Source organism: Parambassis ranga, chromosome 22 (genome assembly GCF_900634625.1).
Source record: "Parambassis ranga chromosome 22, fParRan2.1, whole genome shotgun sequence".
NCBI classification, from domain to species: Eukaryota; Metazoa; Chordata; class Actinopteri; family Ambassidae; genus Parambassis; species Parambassis ranga.
The window spans coordinates 9374626-9386912 of NC_041042.1; the positions used below are offsets into that span (position 1 = coordinate 9374626).

The 12287-nt window shown below is 40.9% G+C and overlaps 2 protein-coding genes across 2 annotated transcripts; one reads left to right on the forward strand and one right to left on the reverse strand.

The window, feature by feature from the left end:
* Positions 1 to 485: 485 nt before the first annotated feature.
* On the reverse strand, positions 486 to 5341 carry mocs3 (molybdenum cofactor synthesis 3). Its single transcript, XM_028395252.1, has 13 exons — positions 5092 to 5341; positions 4612 to 4744; positions 4428 to 4520; positions 4193 to 4313; positions 3372 to 3446; positions 3120 to 3237; positions 2928 to 3036; positions 2770 to 2832; positions 2192 to 2355; positions 1982 to 2029; positions 1338 to 1434; positions 1117 to 1224; positions 486 to 673 (listed from the first exon to the last, which is right to left on the reverse strand). Exons 1-13 carry the CDS (start codon positions 5182 to 5184, stop codon positions 516 to 518), a joined length of 1380 nt encoding a protein of 459 aa, XP_028251053.1. The 5' UTR covers positions 5185 to 5341; the 3' UTR covers positions 486 to 515.
* Positions 5342 to 5756: 415 nt separating this feature from the next.
* Positions 5757 to 11472, forward strand: qpct (glutaminyl-peptide cyclotransferase). Its single transcript, XM_028395290.1, has 7 exons — positions 5757 to 5916; positions 7926 to 8072; positions 8161 to 8442; positions 9055 to 9222; positions 9989 to 10088; positions 10368 to 10484; positions 10579 to 11472. Exons 1-7 carry the CDS (start codon positions 5785 to 5787, stop codon positions 10776 to 10778), a joined length of 1146 nt encoding a protein of 381 aa, XP_028251091.1. The 5' UTR covers positions 5757 to 5784; the 3' UTR covers positions 10779 to 11472.
* Positions 11473 to 12287: the final 815 nt, after the last annotated feature.

A 12287-nucleotide genomic window follows, 5' to 3' on the forward strand; every position in this document is an offset into this window, starting at 1 on the left:
ACTTTACTCCACATGACCCGGATCGGGTTGTAATACATTGGGTTTCAATGTGAGGTCCTAATGGGCCCTTGAAAGGGTTTCTATGTGTCCCCAGATAAACAAAGAATGATTTCAGATTTAAATAATCAACTTTATTAACTCAATCTCCACCGTGTTTACTCTTAACCCGTGCACAGCTGCTTTGTTTTGGAGACATGTTTGTCCTGTGATTACTTGTTTGTACATCAAATGTAGATTCACTGCAGTAGATTTAAGAAAACTTGTGCACTTGTGCATTGGACTTAAGTATTTACAGGGGGAAAAAAACAGGAAGAGGTACCTGATTTTGCAACCTTGCTTTCATATTGCGTGTGTTGCCAGCTCACTAATGCACGGTAGATTACACAACACATTTTAGGAACTAATACATTGTAACTACTCTATGTGAGATTTAGAAATTCAGATGTTCAGTGCATGCAAAGAAATAACCAAACAGGATGCAGAGACTATTAAACAAATAGAGAATTTTATTTGGGTTAATATTGTGGAAATGTGGGGTCTATTTTCTTTGCCCATGCCATCAGGCCTCCACTGATGTCTTTGACTGTGATATTGTCCACTTCTGATCCACTCATCTTCTCCAGAACCTGCACTGCCTTCTGAGAGTCATTACCTTGCTTGCAGATCACATAAACTAGGGGAAAGAACAAAAAGTAAACACATGAGATGATACACTTTAGAAGACGGTTCAGATGTTTCATAAAAAACCTGCACACCAGATTTAAAAGATCTCCATTATATATATTATATTATATATTATAGACAGATGAAGGTTTACAATCAGTGTAAAGTACTAAGGATAAATTTAGCTCATTGAGTAAAGAACACCACCAAAATAACATTTTGAATGTTAATTTCTCCAACGCAGACCAGCTGCTCGGGTTGACCGTACTTGTTTTGGAAAAGGGGTCACCTAGCAACCCCATTACAACCTGTTACTAGCTGTTCAAAATCAGCCCGCGGGCCGGTAGTATGACACTGCACAGTGGACTGTGAATATGCATAAGTGAGTCCAAACATAAGTGAGTTCCAAACATGCACACACACACACAGCTAAATGGGATTTTGCCATGTTACCTGAGGGCTGGCAGTCACCTGCCATCTGCTGTTTCAATTTGCTGATTCCTTCCTTAAGTAACTGGAGATGGTCGCTCTTTCTATCCTCTAAACTTGATAGTGGAATATCTGGCGGCAGTTTAGAGAGAACAATAACACAATAGAATAGAAACCAAGACAAGTATGAATAGACAGAACAGATTATAATAGTGAGAATGATTTCGAGTCTAATAAAAGGATACTGAGAGAGAGGGGTAAGTGGCATATATCCACTTCCACAAGAGGGCGTACGTCCAACAGGAGATGGGGTCCTGCGTTGTCCAGTATCGATTTATATTCCTGGAATTACATTAACACAGCCCTCGTTGCAAATAATACACTTTATTTTTTGGAGGAAAAAGACATTGATTAGTATCTTTAGTGAAGCTAAAATTACACACAGAAAATGTTAAAATGCAGCCTGGTTTTGTAATTGTGGAGTACGGTAATATGAACATTTTAACCGTTTTTCCTTAAATCACAGGAAGCAAAACTGTTTCTAACTGGAGCCCCTTGCACAATCTCGATTGCACCCCAATCAATCATGATTTCCATCTCTGTGCTTAATGACTCAGCGGGTTTCAAAGCGCCAATTCTGCAGAAATATAAACAGATGCAATCCACTACCACTGCTCTCGGTGCCAAATGGAACATGTTATTCTTTCCCATAGAAAATCTACAGGCACATTTTAAGTCATTTCCCATTCGGGGCTGGGTCAGCACTGAGATGTAATCAGCTTATGAATGCACATGAAAACTGAGAAAATTGGGAGTAATCATACAATAAACAGCACTAAATACAGGGACTCACGCAATGGCCGACTGTTCTGGAGTGTATATTTCCTACCTGCACTGTGATTCTCTGATTTGTGGACAGGAGGTTAAGTTTGCGGCACTGAAAAGATAATTTTCCAATAATTACTGGATAATTAGATGTACTTTGTAAATGTAATATTAATGAATGCAGTTGATACATTTCACTTTAAAAAGTAACATTCCAGTGAAAATGGGCATGACCCCCTAATATAGTGCCCCATCAGATTCTCCTATGACCAACCTTATCTGTGGCAGCAGATCCACAGAAAGCCTCATAGTCCAGCAGCTGGGTCACGCTGGCGTTTTCTCCACAGACTGCGCAGCCAGGCTGTTTGGGCCGCAGCCTGATGGACCTGAATCTGGCATCTTGAGCATCAAACATCACCAGCTGCTGGCCACAGGAAGCTGCCAAGCACCCCAGTCAAGGGAAAGAGTCAAGAGTTTTGGGGAAAATAGTACAACACTTTGCTAGTAGGTAAAGTATAGCAGGTGTTAGGGTGACAGTGTCACAGAGAAGGCAGGACAAGGCAAAACTCTCTCTGCTGTGTGTCTCAGTTATGAGCACTAGAATACAGTAACCACAACAGCTTTATGAAACAATGGCAAATGACTAGTCAGCAGATTTCAGAAAGTGCAGACAAAAATATTTGTTTTTGCTTCATTCATCAGACACATCATAACTTAGCTACAATTAAACCACTTTCAGCAGTTTACTGCTGTAATTTAAATGACTAGACAAAAAACCTGATGCACAGAATCAACATAGCCAAAAAGGGCACTGTCTGTAACATAGTGAAAAATTAGGTAGATAAAGGATACAGCCTTGCCCAGAGGCAATTTTGAGAACCTCCAAAGCTTGAAAGCAGCCCATTATTCCTGGAACTTAAATACAAGTGGAAAGTGTTACTAAGAAGTATTATTTACTGTATTCTCCACAAAGTTAATGACTTCTGAGAAAATAAGGGAACAAAGCTCACCCACTCCTAACACTCCTCCATCAGAACAGTTGGTCACTGTCTCTGGGGGTGGAGGTACTGGGTACAGACATCTGTAGCAGGGCCCTCCTCGGTAGTTATATACTGTCAACTGCATACAAACAATTTATATTACAAAGCTCGAGAATGTTAGCCACACTGATGAGGGAAAGGGAGGGATGATTTATGCATTACCTGCCCCTCCATTCGTAAGGCACTTGCTGACACGAGAGGCTTGCCACTGAGCACACAGGCATCGTTCACCAGATAACGAGTGGGGACGTTGTCTGAACAGTCAGCCACAATGTCATATATGAGGTCAATGAAGTCAAGGTTCCCACAGAGACTTTATCAAGTTCCCAGTCAATTTAGAAGCATGAATAAGATTTATAACATGCATGATAAACATTTTGCCAGATCTGTGTAACAAATGCAGACTGAGGATACTGCTGAATGAGTTGCAAGGCGTTCTCTGGTGAAAGCTGCAAATGGTAGGGAACGCACTCTACAGTGGAATTTAACCTGCAAGTATAAACATTGAGAAATACATACAGATATTAGAAAGAGAAATGAAAATAGATATGCGTTTATTTGACCATAATTAGCTGATTTAAAACAAACAACTTCTATCAACAGCATTATAAATAAGGGCCTTACTGGTTGTTTGGTTAAACCAAAAACAAAATTCAAAACACCAATATGTGACTTTTGTCACTATTCTTTCTACATTTTTTTTAAATCAGCCTTCAAAAAAGGAGTGAAAAACAATACATTTTTAAAACATTACTTTCCATTTTATGTTAATATCATTAACATTGTGCATGTGTGTCACACTATTATAAGATTTGTTAGTCAGAGAAATGACGCCCTCATGTGGCTATGGCCATACAATGTGTGTGCTAACCACAGTAGGCCCACTGTGAGGTAGAAAGCCACCAAAAACAGACGTCTCTAAAATAACATGTTTACACAATATTTGCAGACTGGGGTGAAATATACAACCAAATATAACCTGTGGTGAGACTGGTAAGCGCCAGCATACATTACAAAACAGGCAAAGAGTCACAGAAAGCATAAAAATATGCTCTAATTATGATAGTTACTAAACATTTACTAATAACATCCACACTTACTTCTCTGTGTGAGTGTTTTAAAAGCTGTTTTGGTTCACAAAAACTGTTTATACACAAAATGGCATTGGTATAAATTGGCATTCTGACAACATACTGTGTCTACACAATGTAACAGTCTACATGTTGAGTCATTACCTTCTAACTGCGCTGGCAGCAGACAGAGCCTTGGCCTGGCCCTGGTTCTCCTCACCATGAAGCACCTGTCTGTGCAGGTTACTGAGCTCCACTTCATCATAGTCTAACAGGCCCAGTCGCCCTGGAGAGACACAAAGTCCAAGAAGTTGGTCATCAAGTTTTCATTGAAAATGTAAACTTGGTAATAATTTCATTAATTTGGTATTTTTTTGCATTCATCAGTTATATTACTTACCAATACCTGCTGCAGCAAGATACTGTGCCACGGGGCAGCCCAATCCTCCACAGCCCACAACTAGCACTGATGTCCTGGATAATTTTAGTTGACCTGTCGACAGTCAGGATTCACATTGTGTTCAGCCATGACATAGCCATCACTGAATGGATGTATGCATCAGAACTGTGAATAGCATCCATACCTTTTACACCCAGCTCAGGGAGAAGGAGCTGTCTACTGTACCGCATGATGTCTTCATTGCTGAGTGCTGGTTTGACTGTCAGTGGAGTTAGAGGGATCACCTTGTTATGCAGCTCTGGTGCTGAGGAAGGATTCTGATGAGGAAGATATTTTACTCAACACAGGGCAGACAGCATTAAAAGTGGACATGCATGTGCTTCAAGGTAACTGACATAATGTGCTGCAACAATCGTTGTACTTTACTGTGTCAGCTGTGTTATAGAGCCAGTTTAATTTTCCTCTGCTATACATAATGATAACAAGTGGGTAGATGATTAGCTATAATGACTAAAAGCCAGTTAGTTGTTTAACGTGTGCCTTTATGTAACATACGTTTGCTAACGTTATGTCGAGTAAACTGCGCTACAAAGATGCTAACACTATAGCTAAGTTATAAATGCAAATGATTTAAACAGCAGTTGTTTGACGTGTTTTTTCGTACCTTTTCCAGTTGAGCCAACTTGTCCCTCAGAGCAGCTATCTCTCTGTCTTTCTCCCTTAGCTTTGCCTTCAAACAGCACACGTCTTCCGCCATAGCTGCTGCTAACTACAAACTGCAGCTGTTGTTAAAAAGAAACAAACCAGTGTAGCACAAAAGTTACAACAAGCCTAAATAAGACGTATGTAAACTATGTGGTGGATAAATGTTGACATCTGAAGCACACGGTGCACACTTCCGGGTTGACCACGTGAACTCGAGACCACGTGGTAAGTGACGTTTGACGTGCTGGCCGCACTTTCAAAATAATTTGCATGTAGAATAATACAACTAGGCATAAATGTTTATTTTGTTTACATATAATAATAAAAAAGAATTACATGATATGTTAGAATGTTTTTGTTCATCATAATAATAAGTCTGCAGCCTACAGGTCCAGTTTAAACGAAGATGTAGCCTAATTAGGTCGCGTGATCCCTCAGGCTATGAGTTCTGCAAGTATATTGGTTTGTTGGTTAAAAAATGAGCAATGATCAAAGGAGTCTATGGGGTCATTGTGTCATTATTGTTCAGATACCGAGCACACACACACACACACACACACACACAGTAGTGACGCGCTGTGGTTTAGAGAGCCTCGGGTCCTCCCTCCTGCTTTTCACATGATCTGAAAGCTTTCACAGGGGAGAGACAGGAATGTGGAAAGGAGCGACAACATCGATGGCTGAGCGAAGCCACAGTCACTACATAATGCGTTTGTTTTACACTGTAACCATCTGGGCGACATTCATCCACTGCACCAATGGAATCCCTTGGACGCAAGAAAAGGTAAATAAATAGAAAAAATCTTTTTTTTACAATTTGTCCTCCATCAGACATCAGTGTAATAAATGTTTAGACGCTCAGAAAACTGCCTCTAAAAGTGAAACCACTGAAAAACGTCATGTTTTTACATTTTACTAGATATACCATCTAATCAGCCTGTTTTTCTCAATTACACATCTGTACAGTTTTTATATAATGTTGCTTGATAATTACTTTAAAGTTAATAATTTCCTTGTGTTTACCTTGTGTACATGTGTGGATGATGGATGTAGATTACCACATGCTACATTTATTTCTTATGCCCCAAAGAATTAAGTTCCAGAGGAATTTTATGTCATAAAATGTTATTTTTATGTCAGAAATATCTATCGTTGGTCCTTTAGACAACTCCCTGCGCTGCTTCAGATTGTTGTGTAATCCTCCTGAGGTTTACCTGTATATGCCTGGCCATACATGTTGCTCATCTATGTTGTTCTCCTCTCCTCTTTGCCTAGTTGCTATGGCAGCACAGTCATCATCATTGATCCTCCAATTGTGGGTCTTGGTATTTATAGATCTTAAGTGGACCCCCTCTTTTAACTCTCTGTGAGCCCAGTGAGCCCCAGCTCTTTGGACAGCTAGATCCAGTCTGTGTGACCACATAATTATACCTTGTGCCACTGCACTGCAATTACAGGACTGATGTATGAGTCTGCCAGTATGGGTCCAACTCATACTGTGAACAGGTTTTGCAAGTGGATATTTATGGCTTAGTTGTAGCAAGCAGAGTTAAGGAATGTGTCCTGCCTTATTGTCTGGAAGGAAGAACAACAACATTGACTGTGACTTCACATTAAAAATGGTTCAGTCTGAAAACTAATCAGTGCAGAGATTCAGAGATTGATAATTGATCAATCAGTTTATTTTTTTAGTTTTTTTAAGTCATTTATTGCAAAGTATTGTTCAGCCGTTAGAGATTTACATGAGAGCAAATTTAATTTCTCATGAAAAATCATTACATGGAAATTTATTAGCCTTCGTTGACTGGATTGATATATATATATTATTTTCCATAATTATATTAACTGTTAATTTCTGCCCTAATCTAAGTAACCTCAGAAGGTTTTTCAGTTCTGCTGCATCGCCAATTAAGGACTACGTATCAGGGAAGGATGGAGGAGAACAGACAGCCGTGAGCTTTGACTGGTCTCTGAGATTTACTGTGGCTTTGCTTTTTCCTTCCCTTCTTCCTGCCCCTGTTTGTTACCAGGACAACCCAATGTGCTTCTCAGTGAACTTTGAGACCAAATGAATCAATATGGTGTTTAGCCCACGAATACAATTTAGCATCCACTGAACTGGTGCATTCAGCTTAAAAACCTTAACATTTAAATGGATATTGTGCTCTTGAAAGGATGCAGCTAATTTACTGTTTTACCATCATACTCATGGGAATGTGATAATAAGACCAAGAGGAAGTGAGAGCGTGTTAAGTTTCTTTCTCTTTTCTGCCTCTCTATTCATCAGATTCGTGTTTCGCTCAAGCACCCATTGTGTGTGTTTGAAGCCGTTCAATCAATGTCTCTTCACATGGCTGTAATTGGCTCTTCTGTCTCTGGAGATGTTTTTCACAGCTCATTGAACACGCAAACTGTTTTTAAATCAGCAGTATACACAGGATTAAACCGATGAAGCTTTTATAGACAAATATGTAATCTTTACATAAGTGATGTTGCGATGTGTGACTGTAAAAGCTTGTTAAAATGAAGTTCCTCCTCAAAAATCCAAAATTCCCCTGATGACCTAGTGAGTGGTGTCTGGTAATGTGAGGGTTGAGCTAAGTGTTGTGACACACTTGTATTCTCTGTGTCATCCACATTGTTACTCAACATAAATGCATCATACTATAATGCAACAACTCCTTATTAGGATGTTGGTGTCAAGCTAACTATAGATGTTCCTGTCTCACTAATGCTACACAATATTTGTCCTTTTTTTGTATCACCTTCTTTATTTCCTCTTGTTCTGTCCAGTTCCAGCACAGAGCTATCACACTAACGCAAGGTGAGATCCGTGCAGCCCTGTCTCACACTGATCTGGAGCAGATGTGGCAGAGAGATTTAATGCCGCTTCTGGTTACCAGGTATCCAGGGTCTGCAGGTAGCCAGGCTGTGCAGGAAGTAAGTTTTTTATAACATATAGTGGCTCGACTACTAGAGGGGTGGAAAATGAATACTTAAAATCATCTTTGTGTGTTTGTTTTCGCAGCATATCAAAACAACCCTTGGTTCTCTTGGAGCAGGCTGGGAAGTGACAGAAGACAAGTTTGTGTCACAAACACCCTACGGCCCTCTACCCTTCACCAATCTGATTGCCACCCTCAACCCGTCAGCCAAGCGCCGCCTGGTCCTAGCCTGTCACTATGACTCTAAGTACTACCCACCACAGTGGCACGGGAGGGAGTTCCAAGGTGCCACTGACTCTGCTGTTCCCTGTGCCATGATGTTGGAGTTAGCACGAGCCCTGGATGAAGAACTCAAAGCTCAGAAGGTGATTGATTAGGTGACTAATATGTAACTTTTTTCAGTGGTACTCAGTTGCATTAGAGGTTTATGATGTGTTCAGTGTGTTTTGTGGTTTTGGTTAAGTGTGGCATTGAGTCAGAAGGAAGTCATACCACAATTATACCAGTCACCGAAAGACCAGCTCAGCTATGTTTACTAGGGAAATAAAGTATGTATGGGTTTTTTAGAAGAGGAAAATACATATATTTTATATTATTGTGAATCATTAATACCAATAAAATTAATGGATTTTTTGGAGAAATTAATGCGAAAAGTCTTCCAATAATATTGACTGATGCACAAGGAATACATTAGCATTCATGTGGCTGCCTCCCATGCCCTTTTCCTGTCTCACTGCTGAGCTCAGGCACTTGTCTGTTGGACAGTGACATTGCCTGACAGGGACACCAGCCATGGGACCTGTTTATCAGACTCAGCTGTCTGTCACCGAGGTCACTGTGGAAATTAGAATCACAGTGAATACAAATACATTTACTGGCAGCAATATTGTTGGTGATAAATCTGGTGGAGGATTGTAGGGGAAATGTTATCTCGGTACCACTAGATGGCAGCAACACTCTTTTCTGTTTGATCACAGAGCTCCAGCCCCAACCTGACCCTGCAGATGCTCTTCTTTGATGGAGAGGAGGCCCTTTTCCAGTGGACCTCCACAGACTCTCTGTATGGCTCTCGCCACCTGGCCCAGAAGATGGAGACCACCCCGCACCCTGCAGGAGCCACAGACACCAACCAACTGCACGGCATAGTACACATCACTTCTACTCATCCTTTACTGTCCAGACTATGCAGGATTAGGATAATCTCTTAATCACAATGAAGATCATCCTTTTGTTAGCCCACATCAGTTTCGCTACAATCTGCTTATAGCGCTGATCTCCTCTTACACACACAGCCCACACCTGAACAGGGGAGGTGCACATCTTACTGTTCAAGGAAATTTCAAACCACACAACCACTCGTCTTATCATCTGGATGGCTGTCAGGAGCATTATTTATGTAAAGTCTGGCTAATATGATTAGTGTATTTTTCTGTATCATAGCTCGAGGAGAGATGTGTGCAACATCACTAAACAGACAAAGCACATTCCTGTGCACAGACACACAGTAAAACAGACATGTGAAATCCACAGTAACTTGGTGTGTTTCAGTGCAGTACCGTACTGTAGAACAGTTTACAGTGAAATACTGTGTATTCCTATAGAAAGTACAGTATTCAAGGAGTTGCTGTGAAAAACAAAAATAACAAAAAAAAGAATGAATAGGAGAAGATTGAGAGCACAGAGAGACAAAGAGGAGAAAAAACAAATAACATCAAATACAAAAAGACCAAAAAAGAAAAAAAAACACACAATTGGGGAACAGTATAGTATCAGAGTGCTGCACCATGGAACATGTGATTTCATTTTCACACCTCAGTGCTGAGGTGTCGCTATTATGCGTTTGGGCGAAGACAAAGTTTCTCATGAGAGCCCACCAGCATTGCTAACCTGATGGTGTCTCTTCTCCAAAAGGATCTGTTTGTGTTGTTGGACCTGATCGGGGCCGCTGGCCCTCGCTTCGGCAACCAGTTCCCAAGCACGGCGCCCTGGCTGTCTAGACTGCAGAACATTGGTAAATAACCAGCAAGTCATATTTAAAGACCATATATAGAACTGTGTTGAAGCTGCGACACATACATGAATCATGTTAATCACTAGTCATTGATACACTAGATATTCTGTGCTACATCTGCAAGATCTAAATTAAACCTGATCACTGTCATCAGTTTATTAAGTCACATCCACGCAAGTCATGATGAGGCAATTCAGCTAATTCTTTGCTTTGATGTTTATTTTTTCAAACTGAATTAACACTTCCTTTGGCCGTATACTCTGCCTCTTATCAATGCAGAAAAGCGTCTACACTCCATGAGCCAGCTCGTGGAGCATCCTAACAGCGTGCAGTACTTCTGGCCCGATCAATTTGTCAGTCACATCCTCGATGATCACATACCATTCCTAAACAGAGGTATACACACCATCTACACAACCAGCACATCTGTGATGACACATTATGCTGTTGCTCTGTAGGACAACCTCACTCTGTACCTCTTATGTGTCAGGTGTTCGGATCCTCCACCTCATCCCTTCTCCCTTCCCCTCTGTGTGGCACACGTTCGACGACAACGAGCAGAACCTGGATCGTTCCACCATCCAGAACCTCAACAAGATCATGCAAGTTTTTGTTCTGGAGTACCTAAACGCCAGACCCACTGTCCCTTCAACGCCACAAGATGATCTCCAAACATTGCCACAACACTAGTTGCACATCTGGTAGTATAGAACAGCAGATGTTAGTTTTCTGAATTTTTTCATTTAGGTATGATTTCATTAGAGAGGCTTCTGAGCTTCCTCCCTGTCATGGCATCAAGATAAGTCCAGAATCTCCAGTGTATTCTTTACTGTACTGCTCTTTTAATATCAGCCTGAGAACCTTAGTTACACTGTGAGATGCCATCTTAGCATCAAGGGTAAAGATCTGATCCTCAAAGAGCACCAGGAAGACTGGTGCAGAGTTAAAAATGAATAAAAAACATTTCATGTAATGACATCCATAATCGCTCATCTGTTATGTTGTGTGAGAAACACAATATGGCCGCCCACACAGATGCTAGCAAACATATTGGGCAAAGAATATGAGATGGTGCCACACTGTGTATTTTAGCTACAGGGTATGTGACATTTCCTCTCCTACAGAAAATCTGTTCAACAACAAAGCTGTCGGTGGCAGGAAGTGTGGTATACAGTTACACTAAAACAACACATTTAGGCCTTTATATCCTGTCATCCTACAGAGTGAAGCGGCTAACTTTCTGTACTGATGTTCCATGTCCTTTTGTTTGTATGATATTCTAGTCTAGTCTGATTTTAATGTGGATGTCAGAATAATATACAAATCGACAAATCTGGACTTCCTGTATTTTGAGACTTGAATAAATGTTGATCCAGGAAACAAAGCAGATCATGCAGAGTTTGCTTATCTTTACACACTTTTGTGAGCTGGACGGTGTGTGTGTGTGTGTGTGTGTGTGTGTGTGTGTGTGTGTGTGTGTGTGTGTCTGTGTGTGTGTCAGTGTGTGTGTCTGTGTGTGTGTGTGTGTCTTTGTGTGTGTGTGTCAGTGTGTGTGTGTTAGTGTGTGTGTCTTTGTGTGTGTGTGTCAGTGTGTGTGTCAGTGTGTGTGTGTCAGTGTGTGTGTCAGTGTGTGTGTGTCAGTGTGTGTGTCAGTGTGTGTGTGTACATGTATCAGTGATGATCAGAAGGATTCTGCTGATTCATCCAGAGGAATCTTTCCTCGGACGTCCTGGATGAAAAAGGCCTCTGAGCTTATTGAAGGAAGTGAAGATGGACTCACCAGAAACACGGTGCTCCAGACCGCCGAGCAGAACTCCAGCCCCCGGACCAGCGCTAGAAGATGGACGTTGATAAATCATTACGTCAACCCTTGAAAGTAACTAGTACTCTGAGTACTTTTTGGGGAGAGTATTCTGTACTTTTACTGAAGTACTTTTTAACATCAGTACCTGCACATGTGTGTTTTTTACAAAGATATCTGCACGCTCTGAATGTCCGAGCTCTGACAACAACACATGAACCTTCAACACTGACAGCACTTCACCCTCTGTACACAGACCTGCACATCAGCTCATTTTGCTTATTGGATTTCTTGGTTTATTCTTATTTGTGTTGATTCTTGCTCTGTTTTCTTTGATCTTAGTTATGTTGTGGACAAAGTCATGTGAAGGGAGCTGGCACAGTCAGAGGGTCAGTGCT

Bases quoted from the DNA above. Each gene is read 5' to 3' on its own strand.
- mocs3 (XM_028395252.1), bottom strand. From the start codon at position 5,184: ATGGCGGAAGACGTGTGCTGTTTGAAGGCAAAGCTAAGGGAGAAAGAC. The intron at 2,356-2,769 runs GTATCCTTTATC...GGTGCTTGGCAG, and splicing joins AATTGCCTCTGGGCAAGGCT to CTTCCTGTGGCCAGCAGCTG. The intron at 1,435-1,981 runs GTAGGAAATATA...ATGTAATTCCAG, and splicing joins ATCAGAGAATCACAGTGCAG to GAATATAAATCGATACTGGA.
- qpct (XM_028395290.1), top strand. From the start codon at position 5,785: ATGTGGAAAGGAGCGACAACATCGATGGCTGAGCGAAGCCACAGTCAC. The intron at 8,073-8,160 runs GTAAGTTTTTTA...TTGTTTTCGCAG, and splicing joins GTAGCCAGGCTGTGCAGGAA to CATATCAAAACAACCCTTGG. The intron at 10,089-10,367 runs GTAAATAACCAG...TTATCAATGCAG, and splicing joins GTCTAGACTGCAGAACATTG to AAAAGCGTCTACACTCCATG.